At 40.8% G+C, this 19,278-nt stretch overlaps 2 protein-coding genes across 2 annotated transcripts in view; both read left to right on the plus strand.

Moving 5' to 3' along the window:
- Positions 1–19,278, plus strand: part of trh (PAS domain-containing protein trachealess) — a 272,726-nt gene that overhangs the window by 115,690 nt on the left and 137,758 nt on the right.
- LOC109032255 (uncharacterized) lies at positions 5,578–9,684 on the plus strand. The gene is made up of 3 exons (XM_019044289.2): positions 5,578–5,826; positions 6,788–7,401; positions 8,924–9,684. The coding sequence occupies exons 2-3, from the start codon at positions 6,950–6,952 to the stop codon at positions 9,189–9,191; spliced, it is 720 nt and encodes a 239-aa protein (XP_018899834.2). The 5' UTR covers positions 5,578–5,826; positions 6,788–6,949; the 3' UTR covers positions 9,192–9,684.

The following is a 19,278-nucleotide window of genomic DNA, read 5'->3' on the forward strand; positions in this document are numbered from 1 at the left end:
CAAATTGTCCTCTTTCTCCGAGCCCTTTTCACTATCCCTTGGAAAGCGCGCGGTCGGGGAATTTCTCTCAAGTGCGTTTTTTTTGAACAGCTGACTTTATGTCGGGAAGAATGAGGAATTATTCTCATCCCGAGCTGTTAAACGCTGTAGCACCGTTGAGAGGATCTTTATTATTGCTGCGGCAAAGAGAGGGGGCAACTTCTCAATAAGCGGAGATTTTTGCGAACCGATCTGCACCGTATTCAGGGATCTCTCATTGGTTATTTCAACTTTCACGTATAGTATTAGAGTACTTTTGTGTGTCCGTTCACGGGAGGAGAGAGCGGAGTCCACGGAGGCAACATTATCAGTGTTGAGTGATTTTTATCGATTCTATACGAAAAGCAAATTTCGAGATTTTGATGGGAGACTCTTAACAGTGTCCTGAATAATGAGTAGGGATCGATCAGGGAAAAGGAGGTAGGGGTTGTTGGATGAAATGGACGTTTCCAATTTAACGTGGTAGTACTCAATATATTCGGTTACGAACCTAAATGTTGCGTTACTACCCCAATTGAGTAGCATTACTACCACAAATAATTGGAAATACCCATGTCATCCAAAAAATTCGAGTAGTATCAAAATTTAAGGGGATAACCCTGAGCAATTTTTTCCCTAAGATCATATTGTGATCATAGACGGTCAATTCAGGTTACGCCTCCCGAAAAGTCAAAAAGATCGATAAACCGTCGGATTTTTTTTTTTTTTTTTTTTTTTTTTTTTTCTAACATTTTTTTGGTGTAGTTTGAGATAAAAATTCCTCACCGATCACGCGATTCGCGGATCGCATTTTTGTACTTCTACCTCCTGCAATATCCCAGAAACTATCTATGATATATCATGGAAACTTTCCCACCTCCATCACTTGACTTTCCCGCTTCCAGCACTTGACTTTCCCGGGAAACCCGGGCCCTGGTCCGGAGCGCGGAAGCGAGGAAGCAACGCTTCGGGACCGATGACACTCATCGCTAGGAATCGGATGCGTCACCGGTCAAGAAACGGACGAGGCGGAGTAATCAGTCAATCAGCGGGCTGATTGTTTCCACCGCACGGTGAGCCCGGGTCCGTCGCAGCGTCCGGCCCGGTGCCCGGTAAATCCGTCCGGCGAGTCCGAGTCCGGGACTCCGGGCCGGGCGTGTTAATAAATCCAGGTCGTTGACACTTTCGAGAGGCTCGACGAACTGAGTCCGAGTCGAGACGCCGGCCTCTTCTAATTAGTTTGCTTTTAGTTCGATTCTCCGTTCTTCCACTCGTGCCGCGCGCCGCGCGCTTGGACGCAACGCCGCAACGCAGGAAGAATTTCGGTTCCATGGACCGAAATTCGGTTCATATGCATCAAGATAGAAATCTCAGTCATACGCACCAAATAGTTCGGTATCACCGAAAAAAAAGTTTGGTCGTTTGAACCGAACGTTCGGTGTTCCCTATTATCCCAACTATTAAGGTTTTCTATCCGAAATTTCGGTTCGGTTAACCGAACTTCATCGGTATAGAGACCCAGTAAAAGAAGTTCGGTCCTATGTCATATGAGCCAAAAGCTCAGTTTAACAAACCGAATAGTTGAGATGATGTCGATCAACTCGACACCATTTTTTCAATAATTTTTCGTTGGAATCGGTATCGATCGAATCATGTTGATCGATTCACGTTCCTACTGTCGATCGAGTCCATACCCTCCGTTTCGTTAAATCCATATTTTTCGCTTCAAAAAAATGCATTGGTCAAATTAACTCCATTCTGCAATTAGGAACCAAATTTCTGGCTTTATTTTGGAACAACGCATGTGCCGTTAGTCTCCTTGAGCACACAAGTCTTTTTGCAGATGAGCCAGAAATGGTGTTTCCAAATAGCAAAGTGTAGTCCAAATGATCGCCAATACATCACTGAGCAACGAGGGAGCCTACGCGTAAAAGTAGTTCCACTTGCATGCTGCTATTTAAAATTACATCGTGAAAATGTGTAAATAAGGAGAAGAAAATTGGTTGGGTTTCATATAATGTTTTATCATTTGAAATGAAAATAATCTAATAAACTGTACAAAAACATCAAAACCATAAGTTGAATATCGGTGACGCCGCAAGTTTGAATAAGCCCGTCAACACAGTGCAGCCGGCGCGGGTCTAGCGCGCACGACGCGGAACGCATATTGGCTCCTTACAAGACCGCAGGATACTTCATGCATCGCGCGTACAGCGAGGTGCGCGCAAGACGTCGCCTTTCAAGTCTGCAGGATACTTCATGCATTACGCGTATACCACAGTGCGTGCTCAAGTCGCAGGTAGGTTGTATTTTGCCGAACCTACCCCGGTCCTGGTGTACACCATTTCCAAACAGTGCACACGAGCTTGCAATCCTAGGATCACAAGATCGTTAAGATTTTGCAATCTCAAAGTTTCCCGGGACACCAAACGTACGGTTCATACGACCGGACTTCTTTTTCAATGAGGTGATTTTCTGTTCAAAAGACTAGACTCTCAGTAGGGGCAAAGCGGCCGCTTCAGCTCACTGAACCAAAAATACTTTGATCGATATTGAGCATGTTCATGTTGTAGATGTGCAAGTTGTTCATACGGAGAAATAGTGGAGGGATGGTAATGTGTTCTACTCTATCCTCCCAAATTCCGTTTAAGTTGACATGTTTCTAATGAAATCCCCTCTTTTTTGTTCCAGGTAAGCAAGATTCTTTCCAAGAACGCAATTAGCCATTCCGTTTCATAGTTGTAAGTTGCTTCCTTGCCATATTTTGTTTGCGTGCAATTCACCTCCCTGCATGCGGTGCTTTAAACACAGCAATGAACACCTCCAAAAATTCTGCTACCAAACGTCAAGTCCGAAATCAGTGTAATTCTATTGACCTAGACTTACTAGTATTTGTGGTGCAATAAACTGGGTATATAAGTAAATGAAATCAAATTATGGTAGGAGGCATACGCAAACCCTATCACATCCTTTTGATTTGATTCATTAATACGTTCATTTAATTCCAAGTCGCCTCTTATTCCACTCGGGCACCGCGTATACAAATGCACATTCTCAAGGACCCGCGATCGTATCCACCTTCAAACCGGAAGGTATGCACCCCGCCAAGCACGCGAAGACCACACTCACGTCGAGGGTGCGCGCAGCGCAACAGGCAATAAGTTAAAAGATTCCGACGCCCGATAAATTCTAATCATTTCATTTAAAAGCAATATCCGAAAAAAGGGACGACGAGCCGGGAACCTCGCTCGCGGATTTGCGCTATAAATTAGGCGCGTCCCTGCTTTTTTCCGGTCTCCGCGAAGGGGTGGTAAAAACCGCAACCCAACCCGCTTCTAAAAAGGCGTATGTCCATTTTTAAAACGAGCCCTAAAACACTAACCTATCATGTAGTTAAGGGTGCATCTGAGGGTGGACATAATCCCTTTTAGAAACACGTTTGTTCGGAATAAAACAGATACAAGTCGGCGATATTAATAAAATATTTAGCGGGGATGCAGTTGTGCGATGAGGAATACGGCCCGCGGGATCGATAGTAAGTCAGGGCGGGAAACCTGAGCGACCTAACGAAGACGGATGGGGGCTGCTCCCGGCGACCCATAAACTTCCGCCGGCAATAACGCTGCATCATTGAGCAGCGCTGGCGACATTCCGGACGATTTTTAGACGATTCCGAGCCAAATTACTCCCAACAAGTGCCGCCGCGGTGAACAGAGTGGAGTGTCCCGCGAAAGTTATTGTCACTGCGGCGTCAAGTACGTAGAGTCGCGTGAAGCTCACGTAAAAGTTTTGCGGTGGGGTGCTCGCGTGGCCTCGGGTTTTGCAGTTTGGCTGACTGAGGAAATACATGCTGTGAAAAGTGTGACTGTTCACAGGAAACGGGACCTTATTCCAAGTAAAATCAAAATTGAGTTATTGACACTAAGGATGTAGTCATAGTCGATGCTTAAACAGCCGTTTTTCTAAGAGAGCCCCACGTAGTTTCACGGGGAAAAAGTGTTAGAGATTATCCCCTAAAATTGTGGTTCTACCCAAATTTGTTGGATGATATGGCCATTTCGAATTAGTGGTGGTAGTATCGCAACATTTGGGTTAGTAACCTAATTTATTGGGATACTACTAAAATTAGTTGGAAATTTCCATTTCATACAACAACCCATTGCTCTTTTTTTCTGAGCTTACATTTACCAAAATGTTAAACCAATCCAGAGTAAACAAGTGTGGGTATTTCTTTCAAATGTGTAAAGTTAGACGAATGCAAGACTGAAGAGGACACTACGTGTTAGTTCTTAACTAAACGGCGATTAAGAACCAGCATAAATCATGTTCTTGGAAACATTTTACTCACTACCTTTCAACCGAAGACAAATCAATCTTTTTTACGAGGAGCTTACTAGAGGATAATGTCGTCTGTAGAATTAATTGGCGAATTCCATTCTTTTTTACATCATTCTGCGTGTAAGTGCGTAAAATTGTTAGAAACCAAATTTCGCAGAAATATGTCTTATTCACGGTAAAGTATGCAGATTGAAGCTCTATTAATGGAGCGGTACTTATCGGATATCACACCCACTGATAACGATGTCAGAGTTATATCACCTCGGGAATGTTTTATTCGTAAATGTCAGAGGTGGAGGCACGGCAAAATACTCCAATTTCACAGTTATTTGTCTATTGATGTAACACAAAAAAATACCCACGTGTCTCGAAGAAAAAAAGGTGTAAAACACAAGTAATGAAAAAAATTCACGCTTTTCAAAACATTTTATACGATATGATAAGATGACGCAAGTCGGAGATCATCGACTTTTAACTGAAGAACACTTTCATCATATCTGGAAGTTCAAGACTATCAGTAAACCACATACTTCAACACGGAGAAAAAGTTAAGCACTGGTTGCCAGATTTCTCGACAGAACGCGATCTTCAAAAAAAAATTTTTGACCGGTAATTATAATTGACGGTATTCTAGCTTGCTCAGGACGAACGCCGTATGAGCCTTTGTGTGTTACAAAATTTTCCAAGATTAAACCCTAATTTTACGGAAAAATTGTGAATGTTTTTCTTCCAATTTTGAGGAAATCGAATTCGCAATTTAATCTACAATATTTCAAAATGTCTTGGAAAATTCTCATAACTTTCCTCAAAATTTAAGATTTGATCAAGAGAAATTTGACGAAATTAAATATCCATTTGACGTTTTTCCGTAGAACGGCTGCAGTACTTTAACCAAACACCAAGGGTAATTCACTTGGTCGCTGCAATCATAAACACACCAATAAATGACGATCTATGTAGATTATTTGTGGCGCTACATAGTTTACTCATAATTTTGTTAAAGACATTGAAATGCCTATAATCTTGCTTATTCAATAAAAAAAATGTTCAGAATTTCTTGCCGTAAGACTCTTAGATTGATCCACGACTAAATCAAGATTATTCGATAACTAAACTGGCAACTTCTATCACACTTTTTTTCGCATACGAATTTCACGGAATGTCACAATATGAAACTAATCATTTCGCACGAAAGTTAGCGACGTCTGGGAATACTATCTTATCGGTTTGGCAGACGAAAATTCAGTAGTAAGTAGCGTCGTAACAAGAAAGCTCCAACACTGATATCGTGGAAAGCTCACCTACGATTTGGAGGTGAGTAAGTATTGCGGTGAACAAGTCATAACTGTGTTAAAGTGCTGATTGTCTTTAATTTAAAAAGTGAAGGTCATTATAAACATTGACGTAACTCAGAGTGCATGTGCATTGTTACGGTTTCCGACGTCAATCAGTCTAATTTTTTTCCAACCGGTACGTACTGTTCTATATTGATCGTCTCGTTTTTCCGTCAGCTTCTTAGGAGACATTTGTTTGATTTGATCTAGTGTGACTTTCCATGCGAATGCTAATCGCATCTAATTTTTGTAAAATTATTTTTGGTCTTAAAAAATGTGGATCTGGTATTTTTGTTAACCTCAGAAAATCCACAGAAACCTGGAAATATGATTGATGATGATTTTTTAGAGATGTTTGCCAGTCAAAAAGATCATTTTCATTCCCAAAACTACCAAAAGAATTGATAATACGAAGTGTATTTGAATCAGTGTTATCTGCACTTAACCATTGAAGAGTTTACAGCGAAGAAGAGTTACATGAGAGTTTACAGAGAGAAAGTTAAGAGAGTTTTAAGAAGAGTTTACAGTTTACATGCACTCATTTAATGAAGATTATGAGACCAGTTATCTGCATGCTTCTTGATCGTGTTTTAAAAATATTTTTCATCAGATTTTTCTTTTCAAAATAATATTACAAAATCGTTTGAAAGTGCTGAACTTGGACCTTCTAATCGGTGGCTGCAGTTTTTTTTGAAATTGCACAAAAAACCTATTTTACTTTGTAATAAACTAATTCTCTTCTTTTTCTCAAAATCGTTTTCTATCGACGACGCCATAATAAGTCATTGAACTGATTTATCCAGCACTCGTCTAACTGTATTGCACTTTGCTTAACTTCCTCTCTTTTTTAATTGTTTAATAGAAAACTAAACAACAAACCGCCTTGAAACATTCTCTGAATTTTTCCCAGATCACGAAGAATACACTCAAAAAATGTCAAGTCAGAATGCTGCTGCATCTGCCGACAATATTATCAAATATGAGAAGAAATTAGGTTACGTCTGGTTTAGTTAGCCTAATTCTGATTAGATGTGTCTCCTTCTGTTTATATACTCCGTGTAGTATCCCTCATTGCAACGTTTCTATCCTTATTCCAGGGTGCTAAACTTAGACCTTACAGAATACGCTACAGGCTACACCCTCTCAATTCCTTCTCGACAAATTTCAGTTCAGAGGACTGATTGCAATCGAAGATCACCCTCAAGAATAATCGAGCCAATTCCGTTTTCGAACAAAATACTCCTTGTTCAACCTTGATAATGCCTCTCGTGGACTTCAGGAAAGACGGTCCGGGCTACGCGAATTGGTACTCTCGCGTGAACCCGTCCGAAGGGACCCAGTACCTCTCGTTCCGTGACGTTCCAGGGCTGATAGAAAAACACGTGAAAGGAACCACGACGTTGGACTACGGTTGCGGGGCGGCGAAATCGGCGATGTCGTTGAAAGCGCTCGGACTGCACGTCGATGGGGTTGACGTCAACGAGGAGATGATCAAACTGGCCAAGGAGCGGGACCCTGCTGGGGATTACAGACTGATCAAGGGTGGTGAGATACCCGTTGGAGACAACCACTATGATTTGGTCTTCTCGCGGTGGGTTCTCATCGAGATCGGTAGCAAGGAGGAACTTCTCAAGACGATGCGGGAATTCGCGAGGGTGATGAAAGCTGAGGGTACGAGCATATTGGTCGTGCTCAGCGAAGACTACTTCAGGTAAGAGGGATGTGCAGTTTTAACCCGCGTGAGGTTTGCACTGAAAAAAAATTCTCGGCGTTTTTACCAAGGTCCGTTGGTACCTTTACCATCTCACATGTTTTACCAATTATTGGTAGTTTTACCAAGACAGATTAGTAAGCTTACCTAAAAACCTGTATTTTTACTGTCTTTTTCAGGTAAGAATACCACTTTTATTGGTAATCAATTCCCGGTAACTTTGCCATTTTACCACGGTAATTCTACCATAGTCGATAAAAAATATTAGCGTTTTTACCAAGGTCCAGTAAAATAACCGAGAAAGTTCAATCATTTTACCGTGATTTCTCGGTACAATTACCAAGTCCATTAATGGTAATTTTACCAAGAAAAAACTGGGATCAAATAGAACCCTGAATTCTTGGTAATTTTACCCTTTTCTTAGTAAATACACCGAGATTTTTTTTTCAGTGTGCACTGGAAAAAAACACATTGGTTCTAGAGTCCAGACTCTTGAAAACATTGACAAGAAAAAGGATTCTTGATTCAATCAGATTTAAGCTTAGATCAAAAGGAAATCCGCTCAAATTAAGAGGCTTGGTTCTTGATTTAAGCTTAAATCTGATTGAATCAAGAGTAATTTTTCTTGTCGATGTTTTTTAAAAGTCTGGACTCTAGATCCAATGTGTTTTTTTCCAGTGTGACCAACTCTGCCGTGATAGCGAAGAGAGCACTAAAAAAAACGTTACGGGCTATAAAGATATACCATCCGTTCCGAGCTCAGAGGCCGAGGCTTCCAGGTGCCGGAGCCGTAGCTTCGATTACGCCGGGTTCTACGACTTGAACTTTCGGCCTCTGAGCCCGGAACGCAGACGGTAAGTCTATGTAGTCCGTAAGTACGGTTTCCACGGCTGGGTTTTTTTTTTTTCAGTGAGCGATTAGTGCAGATATGAAGTTATGAAGAAATGGGCTCAGACCGGACAACTTTATAGGAAGAAGCCTCTGTTCTTTGAAAATCTGGAAAAGTCAGGTTTTGTCTCTAACACTAAAAATTCTGAGAGACTCGCCGCGGAACCTTAAAAGCCACTTTCAACTGAATATTTGGTTATTTCCTATCACGTCAACACTTCGTACCTACGAAAAATCAGAATTTATGCCCGCAAGATCTCAATTTTTGTATTTTTTCAACTGCAAGAGACTTTGCTCTATAAATTTTTTGTAATAAGCGTTTTCACGAGATGTTATGGATAAAAGCAACAATCAAAAGTCATGCACTCAGAAAATAAGTTTGAATACGGATATTTAACTTCAGCCCATATTGAACACCAAAGTTTTTCGATTCTGGTAACTAAAGTTTTCGGTCAAATATACCGAATTCTGGATAATTGAACCGAAGTTCGGTTTTCGCGACTGAAAGCTTCGTCTACCTGAACTGATAAACCTTTTCGTTCAATTTGGACCGTACTAGGGAATTTTGAAAGCCAAGAAAACTTTCCACCCTGCTTTTTGAGTTTCTCACACCCTTCACCCTTCTTATATCCAGAGCGAACTGGCTGACGGCTCACTGTCTGCACGACGACAATGTCCTGGAGAGCGGGTCGTCTGTGAAGGTGCACTTCCCGCAAACGGATTTGACCGTGTACTGTCATTTTTGGAAGGACGCGGATTACCAGGAGGTCATTAAAGGCGCCGGACTCAGGGTCGTAGAGAAGATCAACCCCCTCGGAAGGGATGAAGACGGGATTCCGTGGAAGACGGAGAGGACCATGTCGCCTTACTCCATTTATGTTGTTAAGAAAGCGAACAGCTAGTCATAGTAAACAAGTAAACCGAGAAAGAGAATTGACCAAAGAAAGGACCGAGTTTCGCAAGAAGGAACCAACTTTTTGGCTTATTTCAGAAACAATATATCTGTTTAAGATCCTCAATTTCTCCTCACATTCTTTTAAAAATGTCTTAAAGCCATGGCTTCTTCTTACTAAACTCAATCCGGATGAGGTTTATACTTAAGCACTGCGTGTTCATGGTTTCTTTTCCTTTTACCTCTGAAACGATTCGCGCAAGAGGCAGCTTGTGAAGCAAATCTCGAACGAAGTATGAATTGTTGAGATAAACGTTGATTCAATGCGATACACATTGGGTCGATTGTATACCACCGTGTAATGATCGGAATGTATAACTTGGCATTACATGGCGTTACTAGAAGAAAACATGCACCTCGATCTCTTGTGATCTCTAATATAAAATCCTCATGATACGATCTCTATGTAAGGGTCAAAATAAAAATAAAAAATTTCTACAAAGCGTGTTCAATTATTTATTTGAAGAAGGAAAGAGGGGTTGAAAATTCCCCATTCTGTCAATTGCATGAGTGTGAAATCAAGGTGGTGCTTTTTTACAATGCAAAAGTCTCTTTACTTTTCTGTGAATCAAGACAAAATGATCTACAATTTTGCGTTGAAAAATTTTATAATTGAAACAAAGGGTTTCGGCAGGTTTTGCTAAATCCTTATGATTTTTTTTTAAATTATTCTTTTGTTTCTGATAAATTAATCTTGAAAAAACATGACGCTAAAACAAGGAACACGCGTATATTGGTTTTCGACGTCATAGAAACCTAGTGATATTTTAGATCACGAGGATTGTGATATTTGTATATGGCCGATCTGCGTCAACGCACAAAATGTCGTATAAGTTTTTCCGTGCTTTTTCATTTATATTCTATGAGAATTTCACGAAATACCATCAAGCGATGACCGTCCTTTGAAAAATGCTATTAGTGTGAATGGGTTTATTAGAAAAGACCGCAATTTTCCGCCTCTCCGGCGTAAGGGCGTAACTCAGTTTCTACGAGAGCCGTGTTTTACATGTAAATCCAGGCTTTCTGGGGCTCATGCGCAAATCGAGATACGCCCTTACGCCGGAGGAGCGACGAATTGAAGTATACGTAAGGTGGTTTTATCACATGGTTGTATAAGTCATCTAATCTTAACACATAACACTATATCACGAGACATCCCATCGAAATTGTCTCTTCAAAGAAAATATTTACTGCAAATTTCACGACTGAATTTTCTGCAACGAGAAATTAACTCGTCTTTAGTTAATTCCGCTCAAGTGGGCACCGAAGAGCGCCGATGAGCAGTTCTAATAACGCGAAAGAAGATTGCAACGTGAAATAATTATAATCTCGGACTTAAATGCATATTGAGTCTGGAACAAAATTACTCCGATCCCGCGGTAGGTGCTGAAATTAAGAGGGATGCGAGCGCATTATAAAAACGCCGAGGTTTTCGATCGGAGCATATGGACGAAATTGAAGTGTCCGCTTGAGATTAAACCATGAGAGAGTCGGATTAAAGTAGTTTTCGTGCGGTTAGAACTATCCGTAATTAATTTCAACAGTGGTCTCTGGCCTAGCTTTCATAAGTTTTCCATGGTAATATGAATGCTCGACTTAATAACTGAATTCGAGAGGCACTCGGGCTGAGGGGTTAATTTGCCTCCCTCCCGCTTCCCTCGCCCAAGAAATCTACCGTTGGAGGATGATGGAGCACAATCATGCTTTTCATTTTTTTGAAATTAATTTTGATTTGAAGCAGGGCATTTCACCACCTCTCAGAATTGCTTTTCTTAGGCTTTAATGTGGTTTAGAATTACTCTTCTCGGCCTTCTGCCACCCCAATTCTTCCAAATCCCCCTCTCTAATTCTTATCTTTCTTTCGAAAAAAATGGTTGATACTGTATGAACAATTTAAATGAACTATGCACCAATTCAACTTTATTTAATATAAAAATACTTAGTACAAGTAATAGTCTTTGTCAACTATAGAATACTTTCTTAACCGAACAGTACTTTCTGATTAGTGTACATAACTTGCGAAACGAACGACAGTAACATAAAAATGAGGATTATTCAATCCTTGACACTGAGTACCAAATGATCAATACAAGCATGAAAGGGAAATGCTGAAATGTATCATTTCGTTTATAGTACGTCGTGAGTTAAAATTTAAATAACTAAAATAAAAAAAAATTAAAAAATGTCATGTATCTTTCAAATCTGCGGAGGAGCCAGTTCAAGCTGTCAAAAGCTTGACTATATTCGATGTGAATCTCTAAATTGACCTTATTAAATATGGTATTTTACCAAAAATACTTAGTTTGATCTCTTAAAGTGCATCCGTACCGGAATTTAACCAACATTGAGATATAGAATTCATTTTGCTGAATTACGAGATCCGTTTTATATTTTCACCAAAAATTGGACAGATTTCGCCCAGAGGCACATTTCAGTTCCTTATTCCCAGAGAATCTATCTAGTTAAGCTGAACATTAAGCTTAAAGTGTGCAAACGCGAAATATACATTCGCTAAACCAAATGGGTTATTTTTGCGTTCGTAAACTTCCAGCTTCAAGTCAAGTTTTACAAACGAAACTTTCTGGAACCAAGCAAGCGAAGTGTGTTTCCCTGCGTAGTGGATCCTTTCTACCAAGAATGTAAAGCAAAATTCGTTCGATTACTCCGTGTTTGCTTCCTTCCGCCATCGATAAATCTTAATGGGAAAAACACCACTATTATTAGTTTTGTGCACTATTCAAAAAGACTCAGTATCACCATACTGTTACCAGCACGGCTGCGAATGTCATATTTTTTTTGTGATAGTGCAGCAGTTCCAAATACCCGCGCAGATACATGACTATGTGCGCAAGCGCATGGTGCTCATTTGACCGCCATTTCGGCGTTGCCAGCTGCGCGCGCAGTCTGTAATTACGTCACTCGAGGCGCACAATTACGAAGAGCCGAGGAGGCTGAGACCTAACGAAATGGGCGGCGATCTCCGCTCGGAGTAAATCACAAAGCGCACTTTGATTCGGCTTTCCAGCGAAATGGTTAAATTGCAGCGTAACGCTCCGCGGCCACGTTGTCACGAAGCAGAAAAATCAGATTTTCCTTCCGTAAATCAAAGATCTTCGGCAAATCACGCAAGAGATGCGGGTAATCCTTCAATTCGGTGGTTATGCAATTTTAGGTACTCAGAAGTTGAAATAGTCGTATCACATGGACTGGACGCCGCGCTGTCTCTTTTTTTTTCTGAAACCCTCCCTGGCTGTCTTCGGTTAAGCACAAATGCCGTAATCGACTTTTATGTTAGGAATGGTGATTTTAGGCTGTTTGTACTTCTTTTTGAATTTAGAAACCACAAGTTTTTAAAAGAAATTTGTTTAAAAAGATCAGTCGTCTTTAAGGACAAACAAAAATGGGGAGAAAAACCACTTTCCCAGCCCGAATTGACCGCCAAAACACGGGTTTATGGCATTTGCGGTTAACCTTGCGACAGAACGGTAAAGCCCACTTTTTCGAAATCAAGTTTCTCTAAAAATCCGACCGAGCTAATATAAATAAGCTGATAGATTCGACTAACACAGCAAAATGTGTTTACCTCCGTTCTACTGTTCTACGTTCTTCCGTTCATGAACTATGGCTCTTTTTTTATAAAAGAGTATGTGAAATATGTCAATTTTTGGTCATCCGAACAATTTCTAAGAGGACAATTTCTAAGAATCCTCTAGATGATTAATGATACTTTTACGTATAATGGAGGATTTATTGAAAACTTTGAGAATTACTGCTCTTTTCTGTAACACTGCACCATTGCAGGCCCAGTTTAGCAACATCGTGGATATGCAGGGAGGGAAGAGCTGTGCCGCATGGAGAATTGCTTTTTATTTATCGACACCGACTCGCTCTATACGTAGGCTACGATCCCTGTAGTTGAGTGAGTATCGCATGTAATTTTCCGATCAGGGATGCCACTTAGGTGAATTCGCTTGAAAATTATCTACTACGGCCGTGGAATTTTTCGCTGTAAGCTGGCAAGCATGGAACGTCGCGTTTCGCTGAGATTGATTTCGAGCCTTGGGTGAAATCAGGGCGACATTGCAGATCGATCCTGCGATCTGATTGGATCGCCCGTCGTTAAAGCTTGGGCCAGGACCTCCAGGATTCCCCTTCCCCTCATTATTGCAGACATTATTTTTCACCATTTCCCGGCAGGTATTTTATGAAGCTGGATATTTTCTGACTACATTTTAAGGGACTGAATAAACGTAAATAAAGTTTGGAGGATGGCGGCAACTCTGATCACCATTATGATTGGAAATGGTCGCAATTGCCATCCTAGGTTTTGAATTTTTAGTATGGGTTACAGGACGTTAGTGGGTTACAGGGAATAAACGGTACAGTATTGGCGGTACCTTTTTTTTTCAAGCAGATCGAGGCTTTTTTGTTGATGTTGTTGCCACAGCACTTCATCCCTGGGTTGTGTCACACCTCAATACACTGGAAATTCCTAAGCAGTATAAGATTTTTTCCAAAAACCTCCTTTGTGAAATGGTTTTTTGGACGGCAAGTGTTAACATGCATCATTCCATCGCAAAATAGTTTGAAATCATTGTGAATCTTGGCGCGTGTAAAAACGGCGTAACGAAAAAAAAAAGATTTACGCCGACCATTTGAAGTACATTTTGCAATAAGGAACTATAACTTCCGATTCATTCGTGAAATCGTCTGCTGCGTAGGCAAACTAATGGCACATTTGTCGTTTTAAAAGGAGCCAAAAATTTTGGTTCCCAATTGCAAAATGCAGTCTATTTTACATGTACTTTCAGATTATTTTTAACCTGTTTTAAAATCAAATTTTGTTCATCAGTCCTGACGCACTACATAAAAGATTTGCCTTTGGTGGTGTTATTCAAAAAAATTCTGGTAAATCACTTATTATTAACTGATCAAACGACTATCAAATCGTCCACATCGCCGATTCACCAAAACTAAAATTCCACCTGTGGAAGTGAAATGATTGGACTTCATTTTGCAAGAGGAGCTTTTTTTTTTTTTCTGGCTCATTCTAGAACAACGTATCTGCCATTAGTTTCCCAATGCAGATACTCGCTTTTATGGATAAACCAGAAACAATAGTATCGTTTTGCAAAACGAAGTTCAATTTTGTTCCTCTATGCCAGCAAACCACAAAACAAAGGACATATAATGCACCATACGGAAGTTAATAATATACAATAGCCCTTGATCCAGCGTTGTACCGATCGCGAAATCCTTCAGGAGTTAAGTTCCAGGCCAAAGCCGTGTGGCAGGGACAGGAGGGTGGTCAAACAGGTCACGCCTCGTGCGCCGGATGACGACTTAAGCTCTCCCTGAAATTAAAAAGGATTAATCAGAAAAGCCCTGCGTGGATAGGGATACGAGCCCCAATCCCGGGTCCAAGTAGATATCAACGCAAGTGCCATGAATTGATGAGCCCTGGGGACCACAAACCGGGGCAGGATCTGGGTTCCATCAAAAATTGGCGCTGGTATCGTTGTTGAGGCCCTTCTTACGTTCTGTTGAATGCAAACGGTCAACCCTCCGAATCACTCCTTTCGCTGCGTACGGTCAGTCAGATTATGCTGGCTGCTCTCTTCGCTCCCTTGCTGTCCCTGTATCTCATCCCTTGGTATTCGGTTGTTTTATTAATTAGCCTGCTTTGGTGTAATCGTTGTTTTGATTGTTTTAATGTTGTGACGATGTTTGTTCCATTGCTGTTTGACACTACGCGAGTAAAATGATCGCACATAGTCGCACGCTTACCTGTCGTTGGGATAGACTGAACAAATTGTTATAAACTTGCCTTTTTCAATTGAAAAGGAATTTGATTTAAAGGAAAATTTCATGGCTCAACTGTTTTTTACCGATGAATGGTTGTTTTGAAAGATGTTTTAAATGAATGTTTTCTTCTCCTTCTTCCTCTTCTTCTTCTTCTTCTTCTTCTTCTAGTTTAATAAGGACTGTTGTTCGAGTGTAATTCTAAGAAAAGCATGTTATTTTTAGTCGATGAAAAATTCAATTTTCTTTGATAATAAAAAAATATAATTCTAATCTAAAACAAAATTCTTTCATTTAAAGTCAGTTCTCTTCAATTGAAAAAATATTTATTTGAACAAAATTTCTGCAAATGAGATTTTTTTAAAAATTTAAAAATGTGTTTTTAATCATTGTTCATAAGTAAAATGATTATTTTACATCTCATCACTCGGCTGACGGAACGGACTTAACTTCATCTGTAAATCAAAATACCGTTTTCTAATTTTGCCACAATATGCCTCCTCTTTACCTCAGACACCGCCTAAAAGTGTAATCCTAGGGGCTGCTTGAGAGGTTTTCTTGCTTACTTTCTTTTTATCGGTGCTCCAAGTTTTGCAAAACTGCTCAAACAGTAAATACCTTTTCCTCCCGGTCTCCCGATCTACATAACCTTAAATTTACATGAGTACCGGCTGTTGAGAAATTTTTCCTCCCCTAAGCGCCCCCGAGGATACAGCCCTCATCGAGAATCGATAGACTTACCCCTCGTTTCGATAGTGCCTCCTGGCGAGCATCTACCGAGGGAAAGTCTTATCGGAAAATCGAGATCGCGTTTTCCGAGCTGCAGTCTTTACGACTGTAACGTCCGAGCAAGGGGCTTTTCAGGGTCAAGCGGGGACCTTAATGGGGCACTAAAAGCGGAGGCGCGCCCCTGGAAAGAATGAATCATTTATCAGACATCATCTGTCCGAGCATTTATGATCCCTCCAGCTGGACTTGATTACGCTCAGGGACCAATAATTTCGGACCCTGGGCGTCTTGTCCGTATTTATGTCCCGCGCCGGGCTCGTCTGTCCATGAATAATCGATGGCTTCATTAGTTCATGGAAGCAGCTTCCGTTCGATGAGCTTTTATGACATTCAACAGTGTGGAAATTCCTTTACATACGTCGATAGCGTTCTTTACTTGCGTACCCTCGAAAAAAATGACTTGGATTTGGACTGCATTTTGCAATGAGGAACTACAGTTACAGGCTCATTGATAAAAAAAAAAAAAAAAAAAAAAAAAAAAAAAAAAAAAAAACCTATCTGTATGGGTAAAATGTTGGCACATAAGCTGATTCTAGAAAAATCCAGAAATCATACTTCCTATTTGTAAAATGCGGTCCATTTGTCGTTAAAAACATTTCCTCTCAATGTGGATTTTCAACACTTTCACTAAACATTTTCCAGTTAATAATTCCTTAACGAGAATTTTCGTTAAATCAAGCGGAAATCGTTCCATATTTTTCATTTAAGTCTTCAGACACTCCAAATAAAATAACGAACAAAATTTTCTGGAAAATTTGAAGAGAAATTTCAACAAATTTCTCCAAAAATTCGTGATTTGTCAAAGGAAGTTTGGCAACGTCCATAGGCTCATACGGCGTTTTGCCTCGGCACGGCAGTGTAGTTCGTTAAATATGTGCACACAAGAAAACTTTGGAGATATTTTAATACCGTAAATTTTATCCTCAGTGAAAAAAGTAAGTTGAACCCAGAATCCACTAAGAGTACTGTAAAAGCGACGATCCGTTTTTTCCGCGGACATTCCCGCTGATCCAAAAATACATTTTTCTCCGCGTGCCTGGATGAAGAGCTCGGCCGCAGTGAAAATAAACGTAGGTGGGAGATAAGAGTATCATTACGCTCCTTGAACGGCGACATAACAATAACATTTCCCGAGGTAAAGAAAAGGCGGAGCAGGGGCGCGGGAAGACGAAGGGTCAAATTAAAATGGAAACAATCGGAGGCCGAGCGCAGGGACGGGAGCCCTGGCCGGGGATCCGGCTGTCGAGTCGAGAGCCGCTTTTATGAAGTCAATGGAGGGACAATCAAACGGGACAATCGACGAAGACCCCGAGTGGAGTTATTATGTAAATGGCTCCCCGTCCGGTCAACTCAAGATTGACCCCTTTTTCCGTTCCGAGTCGCGAAGAAATGCCTTTCAATAAGTTTATCCCAAGGTCGCCCGGAACTCGTGGACCTTGGGTGTCCCGTTCGTGGGTGTCGAGCGTGGCTCAAGAGTTTTCGGGGTCTCGGGGGTGTTTCCTTCCGCCCTCCGTTTCGGCCTTATCTGCGCCTGGACGACGGCCACCCCCGTGACATCTCCAATTCTCGTAAGCTGTCCGCTGCCCGACTCGCCGGCCGCTCCCGTCAACCGCCGATTGGAAATCGAAGTGTTTCGCGCCACAGTGGTCACGGATCGGACTCTCTTCAAACAGGTTCTTCTATCAGGTGGAAGCTTTTGGTCAGCAGCGGGCTGATTTTTTAAATTACACTGGAAAAAAAACACATTGGATCTAGAGTCCAGACTCTTGCAAACATTGACAAGAAAAAGGACTCAAATCAAGTCAATCGAGTCAATCAAGTTTAAGCTTAAATCAAAAGGAAATCCGCTCAAATTAAGAGGCATGGTTCTTGATTTAAGCTGAAATCTGATTGAATCAAGAGTATTTTTTCTTGTCGATGTTTTTAAGAGTCTGGACTCTAGATCCAATGTGTTATTTTCCCCAGTGTAATAGGCACAGCTACAGATAAAGAAGACTTAAGGAGTATGGAGTGATCCTATTGGTTGAAATGGATGGTTTCTATACACTAACGGAGAAAATGGTGAACTGAGTAAAGGGTTTCTCGTGAGTTTCCGTTAGTTAGTCCACCACCTACCACCTTTCTCCATCTCAACCACCAAAAGGATCCCTCCATATCCTTGTTGTCTTTTTTGTCTATAGCTTTATCTACCAATTTCAACAATCAGCTCGCAGGTCTCAGACTACCACGAAGAAAGAAGGATACAATGCTTGATTAGGATTCTAGGTTTTACCTACCTTTTCCAGTCGTATTTGAATATATTTCTGCCAAACGGAACTATGTGCATTAAGACATGAGCCCTGAGATCCATAAGAATTTACGCATGACAGGACTCACGTTATGAGACACATAGTTCCGTTTGGTAGAAATACGTCCATTTATAAATAACGTTGACGTAATTTAATCAAAAGGAACTGTATCCATCGTGATATGAGCGCTGAGACCTATAAGACTGCATGCATAACAGGGTTTATGTCACAATGGACTTAGTCTATTTTAATTTTAATGCGTCCTACTATGTTTATGTTGACACTTATCTCCACCCCGGTAACAACGCAGCATTGTTATTTACTATGTACTATCCATTAAGATTTCTCTAAATAATTATTTTTAAAAAAAACGAAAATTTCCTTTTTTCAAAAGTGCAAAGTTCCGACAAAAACCCAGGCATTTAAATTATGCCTGGTTTCACTCTTGGTCATTTATTATAGGCATTAATTCATTTTTAAAAGGCCGATGTGTGAAGGGCAGATCGCTGACCGACGACTAACACAGACTAAAATGGGGCGAAATCCTCATTCTGCTAAATTTCATGAAAATCAGTACCATCGGTGGATATAATCCGTGTGAAGAGTAGCCAGATCTTTGATTAGGTACCACGGCAAGAACTTCAATCATTTGCAGCCTTTCAGAAGTCTGTGAACTGTGTCCTTCTCCCACAAACAGAATACGTTCTGTTACAGTTATAGCGTACAGCAAATAAAATAAAACTAACCCTAATATTGATAACCCTAATATCATGTGGTCATATGTGCCCGATATTTTCTTCCATTGTGCGCGAAACTGATCCGCATCCCTGGAAGAGAAAGATCGCATCTCACTGCCCCTTTTCTCCAACTTTGACCCCTCGCCACCGGTGCCTCACCCCTCTCTATGAATTATTATGATATTTTATTCGCTCTAAGCTCTGTAATTTTGAAAGATGCCGTCTGTTTAGTTCGCCTCTAGTATCTTCCTTGTAAGTGGCAAGGACCTTCACTTTACGAAACACAAGATCCCTGTATTCCCGTTACACCTATGTGTACCACGGTAGTTGCGCCAGAGAGAAAGGAAGAAAGTAAGCGAATGCCTATGCCTGTATCCATGCCCTTCAATCGATGTGCCGTATTGGCTACAAATAATGTCTA

The sequence above is a fragment of the Bemisia tabaci genome, chromosome 5 (genome assembly GCF_918797505.1).
Source record: "Bemisia tabaci chromosome 5, PGI_BMITA_v3".
NCBI classification, from domain to species: Eukaryota; Metazoa; Arthropoda; class Insecta; order Hemiptera; family Aleyrodidae; genus Bemisia; species Bemisia tabaci.

Excerpts from the sequence above, each read along its gene's own strand:
- LOC109032255 (XM_019044289.2), top strand. The coding sequence starts at position 6,950 with ATGCCTCTCGTGGACTTCAGGAAAGACGGTCCGGGCTACGCGAATTGG. Across the intron at positions 7,402-8,923 it reads CTCAGCGAAGACTACTTCAG|AGCGAACTGGCTGACGGCTC; the intron begins GTAAGAGGGATG and ends TCTTATATCCAG.